The sequence below is a fragment of the Oreochromis niloticus genome, unplaced genomic scaffold (genome assembly GCF_001858045.2).
Source record: "Oreochromis niloticus isolate F11D_XX unplaced genomic scaffold, O_niloticus_UMD_NMBU tig00008108_pilon, whole genome shotgun sequence".
NCBI lineage: Eukaryota > Metazoa > Chordata > Actinopteri > Cichliformes > Cichlidae > Oreochromis > Oreochromis niloticus.
In genome coordinates, this window is record NW_020328979.1 from 82,057 (window position 1) to 102,807 (window position 20,751).

Consider the following 20,751-nt stretch of genomic DNA (forward strand, 5'->3'; position numbering starts at 1 on the left):
AATGCACCCAAAAATATAATTAACTAAAATAATATAAATAAGTTCCATGTTGCCAAAAAGCTAAATTCTTGTTAAACACTGTTTTGGATGAACAAACAGGTCTTAGAGTCCAGAAGTTCTAATCTTTGTCACTTATGTGTAACTTAGTTTGTAATGTAGCGTTGGCTTCCCCGTTGTTACATAGTGGTACCTTCTTCATTCACAATTTTCAATACAAATTTGATGTTGACTCACTGTTGCTTGTGTTCCCTTGTTCAGATATGCAGATAACAGATGGGTGAAACCAACATGTGGTCATTTTTCTGAGCTGACAGGATCCATTCACTGCAGACACACAGGTTTAGACCAGAGATCAAACTGCTTTCACCAAAAAAAAGAAACTCACACAGTCACTGACACTGAGAGGAGAAATGGCACAGAAAGGAGTTCAGCTGGACCGAGAAACCTTCTCTTGTTCCATCTGTTTGGATCTACTGAAGGATCCGGTGACTACAGCCTGTGGACACAGCTACTGCATGAACTGTATTAAAAGTTTCTGGGATGAAGAGGACAGGAAGGGAATCCACAGCTGCCCTCAGTGCAGGAAGACTTTCACACCGAGGCCTGTCCTGGAGAAAAACACCATGTTAGCAGCTTTAGTGGAGAAGCTGACGAAGACTGGACTCCAAGCTGCTCCAGCTGATCACTGCTATGCTGGACCTGAAGATGTGGCCTGTGATGTCTGCACTGGGAGGAAACTGAAAGCCATCAAGTCCTGTTTAGTCTGTCTGGCCTCTTACTGTAGGAAACACCTCCAACCTCACTATGATGCAGCTCCATTAAAGAAACACAAGCTGGTGGCCCCCTCCAAGAAGCTCCAGGAGAACATCTGCTCTCGTCATGATGAGGTGATGAAGATTTTCTGTCGTACTGATCAGCAGAGTATCTGTTATCTTTGCTCAGTGGATGAACATAAAGGCCATGAAACAGTCCCAGCTGCAGCAGAAAGGACTGAGAAGCAGAAGGAGCTCGAGGTGAGACGACTAAACATCCAGCAGAGAATCCAGGAGTGAGAGAAAGATGTGAAGCTGCTTCAACAGGAGGTGGAGGCCATCAATGGCTCTGCTGATAAAGCAGTGGAGGACAGTGAGAAGATGTTCACTGAGCTGATCCGTCTCATCCAGAAAAGAAGCTCTGATGTGAAGCAGCAGGTCAGATCCCAGCAGGAAACTGAAGTGAGTCGAGTCAAAGAGCTTCAGGAGAAGCTGGAGCAGGAGATCGCTGAGCTGAAGAGGAAAGACGGCGAGCTGGAGCAGCTCTCACACACAGAGGATCACAACCAGTTTCTACACAACTACCCCTCACTGTCAGCACTCAGTGAGTCTACACACTCATCCAGCATCAATATTCGTCCTCTGAGGTACTTTGAGGATGTGACAGCAGCTGTGTCAGAGACCAGAGATAAACTACAGGACATTCTGAGAGAGGAATGGACAAACATCTCACTGACAGTCACTGAAGTGGATGTTTTACTGTCACCACCAGAGCCAAAGACCAGAGCTGGATTCTTAAAATATTCATGTGAAATCACACTGGATCCAAACACAGCAAACACACATCTGTTATTATCTGATGGGAACAGAAAAGTAACAAGAATGAAACAACAACAGTCTTATTCTGATCATCCAGACAGATTCACTGGATTGTTTCAGGTCCTGAGTAGAGAGAGTCTGACTGAACGTTGTTACTGGGAGGTGGAGTGGAGAGGGGGAGGAGTTTGTGTAGCAGTCGCATACAAGAATATCAGCAGAACAGGAAAGGGCAATGAATGTTTATTTGGATGTAATGACAGATCTTGGGCATTATATTGTGACACAAACAGATATATAGTGCTGCACAACAAAGTCCAAACTGTCCTCTCAGGTCCTCGGTCCTCCAGAATAGGAGTGTACCTGGATCACAGAGCAGGTATTCTGTCTTTCTACAGCGTCTCTGAAACCACGACTCTCCTCCACAGAGTCCAGACCACATTCACTCAGCCGCTCTATGCTGGACTTTATCCTGTAATTTATGGAGGCACTGCAGAATTGATTAAAGTCAAATAGAGAAGATGGGTTCATGTTGATCTCTGACCATTATATGTACTTGTGTAGTTTCTAAATGAGGCTTTACATTTTAGAAGCTGAGAAGTTCAGTGGTCCATTGATGTGTGAAAATAATATTGCACTGATTCAAACTGTACTTACATTTATATACCTTACATCAATATAAATCTGAATTTGTTCTTATGGCTGATAATCATGTGAGTTTAAATGATACTACTCTTCATATTCAGCATGTTTGAAATCTGTCATCAGTCTGGTTAGTGGTTTTATTCTGTAGTTGCTGTAGTGGGTTGTCAAATGCAACAATATATTGGAGCTGCAGTGATTCATCAGTTAGTCAATGATTAGAGAATTGATTGTTTTATCATTATTTTAGTCACATTTAAAGCTGGTTCCAGTTTCTGTGAAGATTGTTGATTTTCTTGATCAAATATGATCGTAAACTTAATGTCTTTGAGGTTTGAACTTTTAAAATGCGACAAAAATTTGAGTCCTTGAGGTTTTTGATATTATATTATTATTATTGTATCTAGAGTGATGACATTTAATGCCATTTTTTTAGATGTAAAGTTTGAACACACTCGATCATTTATACATTTAAATACAGACACTAAATAACACAGGCCTGTATATTGTAGAGCAGGGGTGTCCAAAGTCCGGCCCACGGGCCAAATGCGGCCCGCGGTCCATTTTTAATTGGCCCTCAAGTAATTTTATAAATAGAATAGAAAATGGCCCGCACTTCAACTTTTGCTTTAGTGCATTGCACTTCTTAGTTTTAACACCAGGGGGAGCTGCTGTTGATCAAGGCAGTTGCTCTAACAAAAAGGACAATCACAGAAGAAATTTACCCCAAGTTACTAAACATGGCAGAACCAAAGAAGCGAAAGGTAGAAAGTGAGTGCAGAAAATTTCAGACACGGTGGGAGAGTGAATATTTCTTCAAAGAACTCAAGGGGAAGTGTATCTGTTTGATCTGCACTGAAACTGTGGCAGTTATGAAAGAGTATAATGTACGACGTCATTATGAAACCAAACATCAGGCCTATGCATCCTACACTGGTGCTGAGCGAGAGCAGAAATTAAAGCAAAGGGTAGCTGTCCTGCGGGGTCAGCGACAGTATTTTTTCGTGCTCAAATTGTCCAGGAAAAGGCTCCAATAGCAGCTATGAGGTCGCCCAACTCATCGCAAGACATGGCAAGCCTTTTTCAGATGGAGACCTCATAAAACGCTGCCTCGTTAAAGTCACTGAAATAATGTGCCTGGAAACAGTGCAGGACTTCAACAACGTCAGCATGTCCAGAAGTACAGTTGTGCGACGCATTGAAGACTCGCCAGCCAACATTAAACTGCAACTGTCTGATGAAGCTGTGCTTTTGATTTTTACTCCATCGCATGCGATGAGAGCACCGATGCCACAGACGCCGCACAGCTGCTAATTTTTTTTGCGGAGAGTGGACGAGAGCACGAGCGCTTTAGGTGAGTAAAAAATACATTCCACAGTACCCGTGTGTTAATGTGCAGGTACACATGCTTCAAATATCAATAATGTGCATCAATTCTGTCACTACCCTGCTTTTGCGCACCACTTTCTTATATGCGTTTTTCTTGTTAACACAGAGTACACACCGCTGTGCACAGCGCACGCACACGCAAAGTCAGCTGATCTCATCTGATGCAGATTTGCTCCTTGATCAAGTGACATTTATCCGGATTTTTGGCACGAGTGGCGCACGATCAGCACCGCGGCTGGATGGCCCGATTTACATACCCAGCGCAGCTGATACTCACCAGAATAATTGACTAAAATTATATGGACTCATGTTATTAAGTCCAGTTCAGTCTGTTAATGTTGATAACCGTTTCAAACAAATGTTAATAGGTGTGTTGCTAAGCCTAAGAACTTAAATAACAAGCTTGAAATGTACCCGTCCCATTTTCCCCTTTATTGTTTTTTCTCTGTGCTGTAAATCTTCTGTCTAAGAAGAAATCTGCTGCTGTTCTGAGAATGAGCTACCAAAGCTTTTTCTGAATAAATCAATAAAGATCCATTTATGGAAAACTGTGATGAAGGCAGTTTTGTCTTTAATTATATTCAACAATATAACACATTTGACCACTTTTAAATGATTTTTCTAACTTTAATACACTACAGTTAAGGTTATATACCTAATTTCTAGTAAGTGGCCCAGCCCCTCCTATATTTGTATGTATGTGGCCCTCAGTGAAAAAAGTTTGGACACCCCTGCTGTACAGGTTGTGATCAGCTGACCTGCTGCTCTTTGTGGATTTATATAACTGAATTTAGCCAGATGTCTGCAGATATTTCATGAGTTGAGCAGGCTGATTTCCATCCTCTAAACTGACAGTAAGTTGTTTATGCTGTCTTTATATTAGACACTATTCAGCTGGTGTGAAGATGGAATTCAGTGAATCTAAGCTTCATGAGCTTAACTGCAAATTCATCTCTGCTACACTTGATGTAACCAAACTCTGAGCATGAAACCACAGCCACTGTCACCAGTCACACACTGTTCTGTACTTTAAATCCATCACAGTGCAGCAAACTAACCTGTTCATCCTGCACTAACCTGCAACCTTTAAATAACACAGTTAGTCTGCCTCAGTTTGTTTAGCAGCACATTTCACATCATGGAAAAACATGATGTCACATGCACAGACCCAATATATGATTTAAAAACATGAGGACTTACGTGTGAGCTTTAAATGTTACATGTAAACTCTCTCTCTGTGAATTACAGCAGCTTTAGCTACAGCACACTGAGACAAGCTGCACACAAACAGTTTGTCTGTTTGCTGATGTTTGTTGAGCTGATAAAAACCTTGCATTTAAAATTACCCGACACTTAAAAAATTATTCCTTTCATGCTCGCTCCTCTTCTGTAGCGCTAGCTAGATGCTGAAATACTGCAACGGCAACTCATTCTGCAGATTTTTCGGTATTGTGTCAAAAAACAAACAAACAAATAAAAAAACATCATCCAACTTTAAACTCCTGACTTTGTCACACATCATGGTGACTTTGGCACTTTTTACATCCTTGATAAACAAACATAATTGTGTTTCATGTGTTTCTGTTTAGGCTTAAATTGTTTAGATGTTTGGAGGCTCACAGTGACAAAATAATAACTCGTCCCAAATGCATTAGACCAGAAGTAACCAGCCTGTTTTTAGAATATAAGGAGTAGAAAGTACAGATATTTGTTTAAAAAATATAGGGGGTAAAAATAACAAGTAGTCAGAAAAAAATGCTCAAGTAAAGAACAGATACCTGAAAATTGTACTTAACTACAGTAACAAAGTATTTGCACTTTGTTACTTCCCACCTCAGGAATCAACACATAATCTAATGTTTGATACAGTCAGTATAACACATTTAACTTTCAGAGCTGTTGCTTTTAAATGATCTCAAAGAGGATAAAAAATAACACAAAAATGCATAATAGACACAAACAGAGCAGAAAGAAACATACAGTATATGAAAAGGATGAAATTCATACTTCTCTTGTGTCCTGTTCTTCTTTATGTTAGTCTCCTCAATGATTTGAATTCTGTCACTCAAATCCAGGACTCTGTGTGCTTTCTGTTTTGTGCTACACAAAGTATTATGCTGACAGTAAAATACCTGATCAGTGAAACGATGCCATGGTGATCAGTCTGCATTCCTCTCTTTGCTTATCTATGGCTCACCTTCATGTTTTAAGTTACCGGGCAACAACCCACATGTGGTTGTACAAACAGCACATAAACTGGTTCTGATCAGCTGACTGGATTGATTTCATCTGTAAGTCAGACTGTTGTGCATATATTTGATTTTAATGATGAGAATAGTTGTAGTGGTATGAAAACAGTTACAGATTTTTAGTAGAGAAGAAGAAAAGACAAAGAGGAGGTGGGTTGCACGAATTGGTCTGTAAGGGAGAAAGATGAAAGATGAAGTGCAATTTAAAATACACAGAGTGGAGGCTGATCAGCTTGAAGAGGGCAGGCAGAAAGATGATTGGACTAGAGCAATGATATCAGCATTAAGTTTTACAGCATGGCAAAGTGGAAGTGATGAATCGACCAGCAGCCAAACACTTGGGAAAGCTTATGTGTAATGAACTTACACATAAGCTTCATTTAACTAAATCTCCAGCATAAAGTGTTTATGGATCCAGAATCTGTTTAAATAATCGGTTACCAAAATATGTCCACATCTGAATGTGTGCCTCATGGAAAATCTACCTAATAAATATGCCTGAACAGAAATGGGTAGAAGCTGTCAGGCAGTGAGAGCACAAAATGAAAATATGCAAACAATCTTTTCTTTTTCTCTTCATTAACACGTGACTGTGACAGTCAGCCAATACAGACACAAAATGAAGCAGCAGCACCTGAAACCAAACATTTCCTGAAATAAAAATGTAACTAAGACGAGGTCATGTTTATGCACCACAACACACATTTTAAAAGTTCAATTTGAATCAAATCTTTTTGTTAAAACAAACAGAAGTCTGAAAATATCAGAATCTGATTTACTGATTGTCACATGCACTATAAAAGCAACAAAGTTCTTCCTCTGAGTAAAATGCTTTATTTGTTCCCCACAGCAGAGCAATGACATCTTAATAGATAAAATGGAAAGAATGCAAGATGGTGGCTCTGAATTTGAGTGTTATTTGTTGGTTACACGTCTGTTAAAAGTATCTTTTAGTCCATTTAAAAAGGGGACACATCCATAGAAAAAAAGCACTAATATAAGTTGGTAAACAAGCTATGTTGTGTAAAGTGCGAAGACACGGACTAGCTTTTTATTGTACTCCAAGTGTTTGAGTTAAATAAAAAAAATCTGGTAAGATTTAATTAGCTCAGCCTAGGTTCTGTTTGAAAGTATTTTGAGGTAAGGTAAAACAAAAAAAAGACTTCAGTATTACCCTCCTGTCAGTTGAAACATGGCACCACCTTGTGACTGAAAATCATTTCTGCAGCTCTGAAAACCTGAAAATGTGAATAAAAGTGCAGGTTTTCCTTCTGGTTGCTTCCATTGCAGTGGTTGTAGTTCATGTAGTTTTGCTCAGTCAGTGTAATAATCAGCATCATGAACAGGCTCACATGTTGTAATGAGTGAATGAAGTCAGACTGTAGATTTTCCTTCTTGTAGCTGTACTGACCTTTGACCTCATGTGTTGATGACTCTTCACCTCTGTCTCCTCTCACAGGGAGAAGATGATCTGCAGGATCCTGCTGCTCATCATCCTCACCTCATGTGTCTCTGGTTAGTTTACAGCTTCTCTTTTTTATTTTTTATTTAGAGAAACATTCTTGGAAACCTTTTGTTATGACCAGCAGAGGTTCTTTCTCTTCAGCACCCTCTGCTGGTCATAGTGGGATTACTCACAAGCTTCTATTTTGGTGGCATTTTTTTATGTTCCTGTGGGTGGAGGAAACAGGTGATGTTAGCCTGCAGAATTAGCTGTTCGTTGGCTTAGATGCCTTTTAAAACATTTCTGTCTTGGAGAGTTAGTACTTAATACTCACAAGCAATAAGTACTGTATTTGTACAACCCAAAGAGAGCACTAAGATCTTTGAGTCAGTTGCTCTTAGTGCAACCAAGGTCTCAGCTAAAGACCAGAGGTGATCGAGCCTTTGCTATTGCTGCACCTACACACTGGAATAATCGCCCAGTTGATGTTCGCAGGTCTGAATCTATCCAATCGTTCAAAGTGCACCTAAAAACTCATTTGTTTAGTTTGGTTTTTGAATCTAACTAGTTTGACTTTCATCCAGTTTGCTTTGCGCAATGAAATTGTGTTTTGTTCCCTGTTTGGTTGTTGTGCTCTGTCTTAAATTTTATCTGTCTTGTGGTCAATTGTTAAACACTTTGATGATTATTAGTCTTTTAAAATGTGCTATAGAAATAAACTTTGATTTGATTTGATTTAATTAAAGGCTGTTCCATGAAAATAGTGTCGGACATAAACCAGTCCGTGGTGCTAAAAGGTTGGGGATCGCTGGTATAGTTTGAAGTGTAAGTTAAGGAAAAGACATCTTGTAGCATTTACTTTGTGTTTGTTTTTAGTTTTACAGGAAGACAAAGATGTCAATCATTAAACTATTGACAAAGTAAAAGCCTTAAACTTAATTCTGTCTCCAATGTTCATTGAAGCCATTAGCTGTCTGCCAAGTTGGGCAAAGGGAGGAACAATAAGGACAGAACACCTTGTATGAACTTAAGTGTTAGCAGTGACTGGAAATGAACCTTATCCACCAGTTCACAGTTCTCCATGCTCCGAGTTTTATTGTAAATGTTTTACTGTGAGTTTTGTAGAGGGATTTTCTCCTTTCTGATAGTTCTTACAGCACAGAGAGCCATGTCTCGATTGATGATTTTAATGAGTACATATTGTAAATACATTTCTATAAGAAAACTTTTTTTCCCCAGAAACTCATAAGATCAAAGAAAAAAATTATTTCACAACAAATATGATGAATTTTACTGCTAACACTTCTTTACTGGACACAAATGACAACAATTGTTCCAGTGTAAAGAAACAAGACACAAAACAGCTGTTGTCTGTTTACCTGCTGGAATTTAATTTAAATCAAGGTTAATGAGATTTAGCATCTTCATAAGAAATTCAGGCTTTATATTGAAATACACAAATCCAGCATGTGCTTTAAATCTGCTGAAAACATTCAGAGCTGAAAATAAAAAAAAAATCTGTATACAGGCTACATCCAGAGTAAAATATTGTAAGTTTTCTCTGAGCTCACAGTTAAGCTGATGATGCTCAGGTGGAGTAAATACATGCGACACACACACACAGGAAAACATTAGTGTGCAGTAAATATTAGACAATCGTGTAAGCTTGTAATTTAAGATATCTTTGGTTTAGAAAAAAAATCTTAGAAAAAGTGAAGGGCCATAGGGAGAACATATCTACAGTGGGGTTTAAATCTCTGCAAGTTTTATTTGGTGGAATCAGTGAAAGATCATAAAACACATTCAAACTAATACTTTAAAGAGAAGATGGTGTGTGGTTTGATTTGTATCGGATCTGGTCTCTTTCTTGTTTCTTGTTCTGTAGATTTGAGACAAGAAGAAGAAAGAAACAAACCAATCATGTAAATCACAGCAGAGGAAATAATTCAGAATTAAAGAGGAAACAAACTTACCTCTGCTAGCAGACGAGCCACAGTGTTTACTATGAAACCTGTCCCGACCATCACAGCACCAAGTGTTATAATTGCTATGAGTGCAGTTAGCAAAAAAAACTGAAAATTCTCCAGTTTGCTTGCTGCAACAGAAAAAAAGAAAAGTGTGAATTTTTGGGGGGAAAAAAGCAACCAAAAAAAGGGTTTTGACAAAAAAAAATGTCTACCTATAAAGTCTAACAGAAAGTTCAGCACCTTTTTATGCAAGCTAAGCCATGCATGAAGACTATTATAATACAAAAGAATAAGAAAATAGAAAGTGAGGGTAAAGACTGGACTATTTTCACATATGTGGTGATCAGGGAATTGTACAAAGAGAGTAATAAGGCTATCCACACAGCAGAGGAAGTCAAACTAAACACTAAGTAGGTAAAGGGGAAATAGGAAAGAGCTCATTTGTTCAGCATTTCACATGTTACTGTCACGAGACCGAGTGGTCTATACAGAACAGGACTCAGGTGCAGAAACCCAGAGCTGAGACAGCAGATGATGTAACAATAATTTATTAGGCCGGAGTGCAAGAAACGAAGCAAGGACAAAAAACAATAAGACGTGGAGTTTGACGTGGCGTGGCGTGGCTAGGGCGAGGGAACAGGGCCTGAGATGCAGAGTGGAGCTGAGCAGGGAACAGTCACACTGGAGAGAGAAGACGGTGGAGTTAGGGAGGTAGTGGAGGTAGCTCTGAAGTGGTAAGTTATAAGAGTAGCTATTCTTACTTGCAGTTGGGGACATAGAGTGTTGAGAGGGGGGGATGATGAGAATCCAGGGGGGCTGAGTGGTGTGACAAGGCTGACCTGAGATCCGGGGTCTTCAGTGTGATGGCAGGAGGGCAGGCAGGTGAGGCACAGAGTGGTTTTCAAAATGTTTGCTTGGTATCCTGAGTCCAGAGGTAGAGCGTGAGGCAGGGTGAAACCAGCAACTGCAGCACAAGAAAGTATTGTTAGTAAGCTAAATCACAGCGAGAACTTGAAGCATAAGGCCTGTTACCAACATGAGTTGATGACGAACTGGCAGTGAATGAACATCAACGTGTGGCTTAAATCCCTCTGGCTTGATTGCCTGCAATAGGCTCCAGGTGTGCAGGAGCTGGAGAAGTTGGCCCTGCCCAAGGGCGGATCCCAGGTAAGTTCAGGAGCCTTATGGAAATTCCAGCCACCCACTGCAGACCATGACAGTTACCAGACAGTGACAATTTTAATAATCTACTTACGATTGACATTAAGTCGAGATCTTCCAACACTGAAGCCATAATCTGTCTTCACCTCACACACGTACAGACCCGAGTCATCAGTCCTGAGTCTGGACAGTTGAAGTCTGATTCGTCCTTCTCTGAGGGCGTCTTTGTCACTCTGGACTCGTCCTGAAAACTTTTTATCCTGAGACTCTGACACCTCAACACCATTATTGACATGATAGAGGACAAAGTGTTTATTTTGAACATGGCAGCCGACAACTGAAAGAGTTTTGGTGGATCTGTCAGGGTTGGTGGTGAACGTCCACTCCAGTGTGATGTTGTGGTTCTCCTCTGCCTGATAGGAGCTCTGTGTCACATTGACTACAAATGATCCTGTTGAGGAGACAGAGAGGGAAAGAGAGGAGCAGACACACTGAGAACTGGAACAAATCTGTTGTTGAGCTTTATTTGGAGTTCATAAAGTGAAGCTGTAAACTAACCAGAGACACATGAGGTGAGGATGATGAGCAGCAGGATCCTGCAGATCATCTTCTCCCTGTGAGAGGAGACAGAGGTGAGGAGTCATCAACACATGAGGTCAAAGGTCAGTCAGTACAGCTAGAAGAAGGAAAATCTACAGTCTTCATGACATTAAAAATCAAACCGCGTAATTGAATGTAATTTTGGTAATATAACTCTTCTTGTTGGATTACACCAACACAGAATGGAGATAAGTGACTTCTTGCGTTGGGCGTGTCTGGTTGAATCCTTACATCAGTCTGTTGTTCCATGTTGTCTGAAAATGTGTCAGTTTACCTAAACATTGTAAATATATGACATGGACCTGACAGGGAACCTGTTCATGAGAAGCACCATGTGGCTACATGACATAATAAATGCACAAATAAATATGATTTTCATTATAGCATAAAGTTCAGTAAAACTACTTCCTGTGTGGCTGCTCTTACCACAAAGGCAACATCAAACCTTAAAGCTGTGTAAAAATCAGTCATGAATGGAAAACCTCAAAAACTGGTGAGCAGATGAAAAATCTGTTTAGATGAGAAAGAGACTTAAACTTGCACAATAGTCTGACAGCCTAACATTTCACTTTCAAACCTGTTGCTTTTAAATGCACTCAAAGAGGATAATAAATTACACCCAAGCAAAGCAGAAGGAAAAACAGAATATACGAAAAGGATAAAATTCTTACTTCTGTTGTGTCCTCTTGTTCTTTCAGTTACTCTCTTCAACGATTTCAACTCTGTAGCTCAAATCCAGGACTGTGTGTGCTTTCTGTTTCATGCTTCATGAAGTAATAAGCCCACATGAAAATATCTGATCGGTTAGAAAATGCTGTACTTGTCAGTCAGCATTCCTCTCTTTCCTTATCTTTAGTTCACAGCTGACTCACCTTTGTATGAAGTTCCTGTGGAACAGCCCACATGTGTTTGTAGACACAGCATGTAAACAGGTTCTGATCAGGTGACTGGACTTGTTTCATCTGTAAGTCAGACTGTTGTGTGTTTCTTTGGTTTTATTTATTATAACAGTTCTATGAAAGGGTTAGGAATCACAGATTATTAGAAGGAATTGAACATGATTAACTGATATTGAATATTCAAGTATTCTAATATGTGGTCAACTTTATTCAGCAAATCCTTTTGTTAAGACAAACAAAAGAAGTTTGAAAATATCAGAATCTGATTTACAGCTTGTCACGTGCACTATAAAAGCAACATAGGTTCTTCCTCTGTGTAAAATGCTTCATCCGTTCCCCACACCAGAGCAATGACCTGAATTCTTTTGCATCTTTTTTCAGATTTTAAAAAGCTGAAATCATCTAGTAAATCAGAGCAGCAGCTAAACGAGTGCTGCATCAAATTTCCATTAACTTACATGTTTTCCATTTACTGATAGTTCCACATGGTTGGAAATGTGTGAGTGACCTTCATGGCTCTGCATAGTCAAAGGTTGCTGATCTGGTCTGGTCAGTGTCAGGGAGCTGTGTGATCATAAACTCTGCAAATGTCCAATCAGAGAGGCAGAAAACCAAAGCTTGTGTAGAGCAGTGCAGGATTTACCCTCTATTTATTTTCATCCTGAGTGCTGGGCGCCATCTAGTGAAAACTCTGAGTGCTGTCATGTGACAAATAAAGTACAGTTAAACTGAAATTAAATCACCATTAAAAGTCACAATAGATGAAATGGAAAGAATGCATTAATGCACGTTTCACTGATCAACAGGTCATATAAACAGTGACTCAGCAGAACAAGAGCAAAGCAGCATTTTTCTTAAAGTCTTCTGTTCCAGCAGTCAGAGCAGACTCAACCCCCGACTCTTTACAGCTCAGTACTCCTCTGCTCGCCCCCCAGGCTCCAGCAACCTGCATAACAGAGTGAGCATAACCACTAGATTGGTCCCAGCTGCCCTGCCAGAACGCTGTCACTGCCACCTGATCCTACAGCATTTTACACGTAACGTTAAAACTTTAACTTTTCACTCATAAAGGAAAAACCTCCCAAATTGATCAACTGATCAGAAGTCTGATTCAAGGAGAAGCACTGTTATAACACTTCATAGTTTGATGCCTTACTGTAATACTGAAACAAATACAATTCAGCGAGGAAAATCTCTACTCCGTATTTATAATTAATGACTCTGTATTCTGTATGCCAACCTGACGCTCTGTATATGCATGTTTGTATTTATATTCATTAAAGTTTATGTTACAGTTAATCAGTGATCAAGATTTTTATGCAAGTTTGACATTTGCACATTATTGTTCAAATACAAATATAACACATTAACTAAATTTAGGGAGACATGATTGTGGAGTGGGGTTGCTGCCTTATACAACCATCACAGAACATACAGACACAAAAAGAGTCGACAGAGGAGAGGCACAAAGAGAGAAAACTAAACTAATAATAATAATGATAATAATAAGGCTGGTGTTTTTTAAAATCATTATAATCTGCTTAGTCTTAAATTTCATGGATGACTGACATATGCAGAGAAAAACTTGATACTGTTTTGTTGATTCAGTAGTTTTCCAACTCATCCAATGCTGAAACTTGAGAACCAGGACAGATTTTGTGTATAAAGTCAAAATCATCAGTTGACTAATGACATGATGAGAACATACAAACTCCACACAGAAAGTTTCCAGTGGATTTGAACCCAGAACCTTCTTGTCTGTTATGGGGAAACCACAGAACTGCAGATGAGCTGATCTTACTTTTGAACTGTTGTGTAGTGGGCTGTTTCCTGATTGGTCTCTTGGATGCTTCCTGTCTGTATCTCTCAATGCAGGCCTTGTAAGAGAGTCTGATTGGTCTGCATTGAGAGACCCAGGAGGAAGCGAAGGAACAAATCCAGGTGTCCATTTGGACTCTGTAAGGCCTTGTCCACAGCACTCTGGTAGAAGTGTATTGCCAAAGACTCTTCAGCCTGTATTGAGGCTGTTTGCTCTTCTTCCAGCAGGTTGATACCAGAGCTGGTGAATGTCAGATGGACATGAAGAGCAGCCAGAAACTCCTGAATGCTCGGTTGGATGAAGCAGAACACAGTCTCTTGGTACAGCCCTCTCTCTTCTTTGATGATCTGTGTGAACACTCCTGAGTACACTGAGGCCTCTCTGACATTAATGCCACACTCTGTCAGGTCTGATTCATAGAAGATCAGGTTGCCCTTCTGCAGCTGCTCAAACGCCAGTTTCCCCAGTGCTTTAATCATCTTCGTACTCTTTGGAGTCCAGTGAGGATCTTTTCTTTCCCCTCCATCATACTTAATATTCTTCACTTTGGTCTGAACAACCAGGAAATGGATGTACATCTCAGTCAGGGTCTTGGGAAATCCCCTTTCCTCACTGCTTTTTAACAGGTTTCCCAGAACTGTAGCAGTGATCCAGCAGAAGACTGGGATCTGGCACATGATGTGGAGGCTTTCTGATGTTTTTATGTGGGAGATTATGATGTTGGCCTGCTTCTCATCTCTGAATTTCTTTCTGAAGTACCCTTCCTTCTGTGGGTTACTGAACCCTCTGACCTCTGTGACAGCATCTAAATATTTGGAGGGGATCTGACCCGCTGATGCAGGTCTTGTGATTATCCACAAGTGAGCAGAAGGAAGCAAATTCCCAGTGATTAAATTTATCAGCAGCACATCTACTGATGCAGACTTTGCAACATGAGTCAGCATCTCAGTGTAGTGGAAGTCCAGAGGAAGTCGAGCCTCATCCAGACCATCAAAGATACCTTTACACATTACAGATTCCTGCTTCTTTGATTTCACTAAAAAAGTGATGAATAAGTCCAACCAAGCTGAACCTTTTATGTTTCAGAAGATTCAGCTCTCTGAATGTGAATGGAAATATCAACTTTATGTCCTGGTTAGCTTTGCCTTCAGCCCAATCCAGAGTGAACTTATGTGTCAGGAATGTTTTCCCGATCCCAGCCACTCCCTTTGTCAGCACTGTTCTAACTGGTTTGTCTCTTGCAGTTGATGTTTTAAACATGTCTTCACATCTGATTGTTGTTTCACCTTTACTGACATTTCTTTCAGTGTGTCTGACCTCATGTTTATTATTGATCTCTCCACTCCTGCCCTCTGTGATGTAGAGCTCGGTGTAGATTTGATTCAGGCTGGAGGAGTTTCGTGCTTTAGAAATCCCCTCAAACACAGGCTGCAACTTCTTCTTTAAGTCAGATTTAAGTTTAGACCCAAAGTGTGGATGAGGGTTTTCTAATGGAAAGAAAAATAATGAAAATAATGTTTCAAAAGAAAATATTAGAATTTCTTGAGAATGCATTTATGAAAAGGAATCCTCTTACTGCTCAGCAGACAGGCAGCGAGTTCCTTTTGATTCATTTTATTCAAGAAGTGCACTGTGAGTTTCAGAAATGCTTCCCTTCTGCTCCTTTGCTCCTCGTCCTCATTTGGACTTTCTGACAATTCAGAGAATTCTGGATTCAGAGAATTCTTCATCCTTGTTAGCTCATTCTTCACAAAGACAACGATTTCATCCTCCAGCAGCTGAAACAGATCACATTATACAATGTAAATGCAGAAGAGACCAAATCTATATTGAACTAAATTAGAGTCTGTTGATACAAAAGCTGCTACAGGGACATGATTGTGGAGAGTGGAGGTTGTTTTACAAACCGTAAACATAGAGTCCAGGTCACTGTGATTTTGGTGGCCAGGCTGGAAAATGGGAACATCTGAGGCTTGTTTGACTCTGTGAAAAAACAATGTTTTTTACTATTAGACAGTACGCAAAAAGACATAAGAAACAGGAAAGTGAGGTGCTTTTTTCTTTCTTTCTTTTTTTGTTGTTTGATTAACATCTCAATACAAGCACTACTATGTAGTAAATTTCTCAATGTGAACCTGTTATGTCCATTTCTAAATCTTTTGTAAAGGAAAAGGGGTTTAATGGCACGCATAGATGCTGCAGCTCTCTGCTCTTCACTTACATGTGCCTTGTTTACTGTGTGTGGTTGTTTGCTTTCAACTTCTGCTGTGTGTTGGGTGAGTCGACTTATGCTCATCAGGATTATCTCAGCTTGGGAATAAGCTTTGAAAGGACCGTAGCAGCTGTACTGGCATCATGGTAACAGTTGTATACCTACCATCTATGCTAAAGCTATCATAGCCATGGATAAGCTGCTTAAAGCACTTAGTAGCCAGCATGACTAACCCTGACGTACTGCACATCATAGCTGAGTATTTCAAACCGGTTGTGCAACAAAGGGTGTAAATGTTGTTTACACGCCTCACTGGACAAAGATAATAGCAACATCCATAGAGGAAATAGAGCACGTCTTTAGCACATTTGGGTCGTTGTCTGTCAGATGATATGTTCGGTGACAGTGTAAAGATTGAGGGCAGTGAACCCCAAAAATGCAGACCTAGAGACCAAGAGGCTCCTCAGAGAAGGCAGATCAGCTGGCCGAGGCCTTAACTGAGATCTTAAAGGCACTGCTGTCCCAGTCCTTCATCCCACTATGCCTGAAGTCAGCCACAATCATCCAGCTGCCCAAAAAGACCACCATCAGCAGCCTCAACTACTACACAGCAGTTGCTCTGACACCTTTTACAATGTGTTTTGAGCAATGTTGGGCAAGTTACTTTGAGAAAGTAATTAATTATAGTTACTAATTACTTCTGTAACTAGTGAGTTAGTAACTGAGTTACAAGATTCTAAAAGTAATTAATTACTTGAAAAGTAATTTTTGCGTTACATTAAAAAAATGTTTAACCCTCTGGGGTCCAGGGTATAATTGGCCATTTTTAACTACTTGTGATTTTCCCTCCACATATTACCTTTAAAAACTATTTACTCTGCCCTGTTTGGTATCATCCTTTTCAGCACCTCACGTGTCTGAATTTACAGTCATGTTTTCATGACAAACATTTGTGAAAAGGCTTTTTGGGTATTGTGTGTGGTGGGAGGCTGGACAGGTACGCTGGGGGTACCCTATACACTGGCTGTAGCTTTTGAATTGTTAGACACACTAGGTAATGCGGTTGATGCCACTTTTGTATGTTTTCACTGACCTTTTGTCGAGTAGCTAGGTAGGGCTTTTGTTTTGCATTTTTCTTTCAGTTAGGCCCTGGAAGCTATGGACCTCTTTTTGTTTTATTAATTTCTTTGATTTGGCTCAACTGCCCAGTCCTCCTCCCCCACCTTTGTTTCTTTTGTTAAGTTTGATTATCAAGGCAAGCAACCAATAAATCCTGCCTGATTCTTAACTGTCCTGTTGTCCTCCTCTTTCATTTATTGTGGTTGTCCGGTGTTGCTGTCTCACATACCTTTGCCTCCACCATGGTGGGGGGGACGCTTGACCAACAACTTTAGAAAGTCTCGGGCACATGTAGTCATTTGCTGGTGCAGGGGCGATGCCTTGGGTTTGTTTTGTAGTCCAAAAGCTCAGGAAAATGAACTCGTTGTTAAATCAAAATATTCTTGAGTCAAATGTGAGGCCATGTTTACGACAGCTAAAGTGTGCCCTACACTGGGTCATGAGACAGGGTCATTCAATTTAAATCACCTACTAAATCAAGGTGTTTTTCTTAAATACATCTTTGATACTGTGTAATATGCCATTTGTAGTTGTTCATCTAAAGGTTGCATTTTGCAATACTTTGAGAAAGGGAACTAGACATTTTCTATTATAACAGACTTAAAATAAAATGTCCTCACAGTGTCTATACTTTATGTGAGGAAGACTCTCATTATGAAAAACCTAAACGGACCATCACACAGTTTTCTGCGTCTCACATCATTCTGTAGCTCAGGGTAAAGTATTTGTATAATGATTATAATTTTGTTACCAGAATGGTGAAAAAACATGAAGGGTTCAGAAATTCCTGACTGAATATAACGGAGTAGTGATGGGATTTCCGGCTCTTTTTAGAGAACCGGCTCTTTCGGCTCCGCTCACTAAAAACAGCCGGCTCTTTTGGCTCCGAACCGGCTCTTCAGGTTGTTTTGTTGCTTTAATTAATTTATTATTAACAATAATATAAAATTATGCACAAAAGGAATTAGTAATGTAAAAAAAAGTTGTTTTATTTATATATGTTTATGTGTAAATATATATGATGGCCCCTAGAGACAAAGCACGTACAAACTCCAAAACACATTTGTTGCTTTAACTGAACTTCCAAAACAGAGCTACCCAGATCACTTAAATTACACAATTGAAAGCATATGTGTATTGTTTGTGTATTTATACACAAGCACTCATATATACTCAAAAAGTTTAACAAAAAAGTTCATTTACCTGTTACTACCACACACCAAATCCGGTCGTTGGTACTTCCTGGCTTGTGCAGCCACTAAGTAGCAAAAGCTCAACACTGCGCCGAGCATCCTGGAGCACTTCTGTTGTCTTTTGTACGTGTTTTGGAGTTTTTACGTGTTTTGGAGTTTGTACGTGCTTTGTCTCTAGGGGCCACCATAAATATACTTTTATGTATTCACTCCACATAAAATGTAATAAATGAATCATATAATACAAAAACCAACTATTCAAGTTCAACTTTTAATGATTTAAATTTTCTGCTTTTTCCTTTTACAAATTTAAAGTGAAACAACACAAAACACTGCAAACCACAACACAATTAAATATAAATTAAAATATGAAAACAAAAAGAAGATGCATATTCTCTGTCAAATGGGCCTGCATGAATAAACTTTCTGAATCCTTTATCATCTGCAACTGAAAATAGTTGTGGATGATTACTATACCTTTCTAATGTGACGTTGTTGTCCCTGGCTCTTTCTCTCTCTCTCCCTCCTGCTCTGTTCCTGTGCTGCTGAGTGTAACTACCGCCCCTCCCCTCAGCGCAAAGCACAAGGCTCGCGTGCGGAGTGAAAAAAAAACCACCGCTTGTGATAAGGAGCCGGCTCGCGTCGTTCACGTCAAAGATCCAGCTCTAAGAGCCATTTTTTTCGCGACCAACACATCACTATAACAACTGAGGGTGTAGATTTGGTGTTGGCATTGGTGGGGACGGATGATTCAACCACCGAACCCTGCCCGGTTTCTTTTTTTCCCCTTTTTGTCTTCTTGATAAAAAGGAGAATATACTTGCCTACATATGCTATTCTACATGCTTTTAAACCATTTAAAATTACAATTCATAGTTTTATATGTGAATTAAATAATGTTAAATTACTATTAAACAAATGACTGACTAAGTATTTTAGACTTTAGTTTACTTCAGCCATATTCCACATAAATCAGGTATCATACAAAAATAAAAAAAATAGCTTCAAATACAGTCAAGACAATAAAAGAATATGACTTTAAGGACTTAACAACATTACTTCAGTTATAGTACACCAACATCTTTGATACATTAGCACTAAGGGAACACTGAATGACCTGCTGGTTTTTGTCCATAAAACTACTCATCTAAGATGACCACAAAGTAAAAGATCTCTCAGCAAAAAGATGCAACATTTTAGGCACTATTGCCCCGATCAAATCAGTGTGTCCACTTCTTATTTTTGCATTATCATTAAAGATGTATGCTGTACAATCATTCCACTCTGGAACAAGAACAGTTCAAAGAAATCATTAAAATACCATGTTTACAATGACATTCATGATAAGTGCATGTGAAGTTCTCACCATGATTGCTGCCATTCATTCTCTTCAGAGAATACAAACTTAAACAAAAGGAGACAAAAACAGTTTCTCTTGTTATTTTATTTTACTGTATTAGTGTTTACTGTATTCTCTAAATTTGTGTGACATTGATTTTTTACTTTTAATACTTACTGTCTTTGTTTCTCCTGCTGTAAAACTTCTGATCTGTTTGGGAGTTTCTGCTCTTCTGTGTTGTTTGAAGTCATATTTCCTGTTTTGAGAATAGCGATGCCCTGAAAACCCCACAATTCAGCTTTGGTTCGCAGATCACAGAGATTTAAAGAAATCATAACCTTTATCTTTAAAAAAAAATCCAAAAGACAGAAAAATAGAGATTCTACATTACTTCACATTCATTATATTCTGCGATACCTCGGATAGGCGTTTTTCTGTCACAGGGTGGAGCCATGTTAAATCATTTCTTCCATCTTTAAAACAGAAGACTTTCACTCACTGGTGCGGTAAAGTTAGACCTAGATCACAATTTGGTTCACATGAACAAAGCCGTGAACAGCTCGCTGTGTCAAAATGTCTTCAGTTTAATGTTTAAAGTCCAATGATTCATATTTGGTCTGTAAATCTTTCCGAAGTTCAGAGAACCCACAGTCGATGTTGTGCCTGAACGCATCTTCCTCCTCTCACTCACAAAGACGCTCACGCTAAAAACCACATCACATAAAAACGATAGCGGTTGTGAGGTAAAACAAAACTTATTCTAGATGTTCACACAATCTGATGCTTTGACTGTTAACGTGTCATGAACGTTTTGAGTTTTCTGTAGTTTCATGACCTTTTGCTTTGAGTTTCATTTCTGTTGAACTCTGTAGGAGAGACCGGGGATAGTTGTAACGTGGGTCAGTTGTAACACTTCCAATTTCTCCAATCAGGGCTAAGTTTCAAATGATGTGACTCATCCTGTGCATGCCCAATTCAGTTCTGCTATCACATGTGAAAAATCAGCACATTTTGTCAAACACAGAAAATTTAACACGAAATAAAGTCATTTGTATGAAGTTTTTCTACTTTATTTCAATTTCTAATAGCATTATGTGCTTTGCAGTTAAACTCATCAAACTTAAATTATGTTATTTGTACGTCTATGGGG

At 39.4% G+C, this 20,751-nt stretch overlaps 1 protein-coding gene and 1 pseudogene across 2 annotated transcripts; one reads left to right on the plus strand and one right to left on the minus strand.

The window, feature by feature from the left end:
- The first annotated feature begins 306 nt into the window (after window positions 1-306).
- LOC109200330 (tripartite motif-containing protein 16-like) lies at window positions 307-2,428 on the plus strand (annotated as a pseudogene).
- An 11,172-nt stretch (window positions 2,429-13,600) lies between these two features.
- LOC112845612 (NLR family CARD domain-containing protein 3-like) lies at window positions 13,601-20,249 on the minus strand. Of its 2 annotated transcripts, XM_025905031.1 has the most exons (6): window positions 20,019-20,249; window positions 19,779-19,879; window positions 19,629-19,666; window positions 15,646-15,721; window positions 15,315-15,516; window positions 13,601-15,225 (listed from the first exon to the last, which is right to left on the minus strand). In XM_025905031.1, exon 6 carries the CDS (start codon window positions 14,746-14,748, stop codon window positions 13,786-13,788), a length of 963 nt encoding a protein of 320 aa, XP_025760816.1. In that variant the 5' UTR covers window positions 14,749-15,225; window positions 15,315-15,516; window positions 15,646-15,721; window positions 19,629-19,666; window positions 19,779-19,879; window positions 20,019-20,249; the 3' UTR covers window positions 13,601-13,785. The 2 variants fall into 2 exon arrangements, with proteins under 2 accessions (XP_025760816.1, XP_025760817.1); XM_025905032.1 differs by lacking the exon at window positions 19,629-19,666 and having other exon boundaries at window positions 19,779-19,857; window positions 19,993-20,249.
- Between the last annotated feature and the right edge of the window lie 502 nt (window positions 20,250-20,751).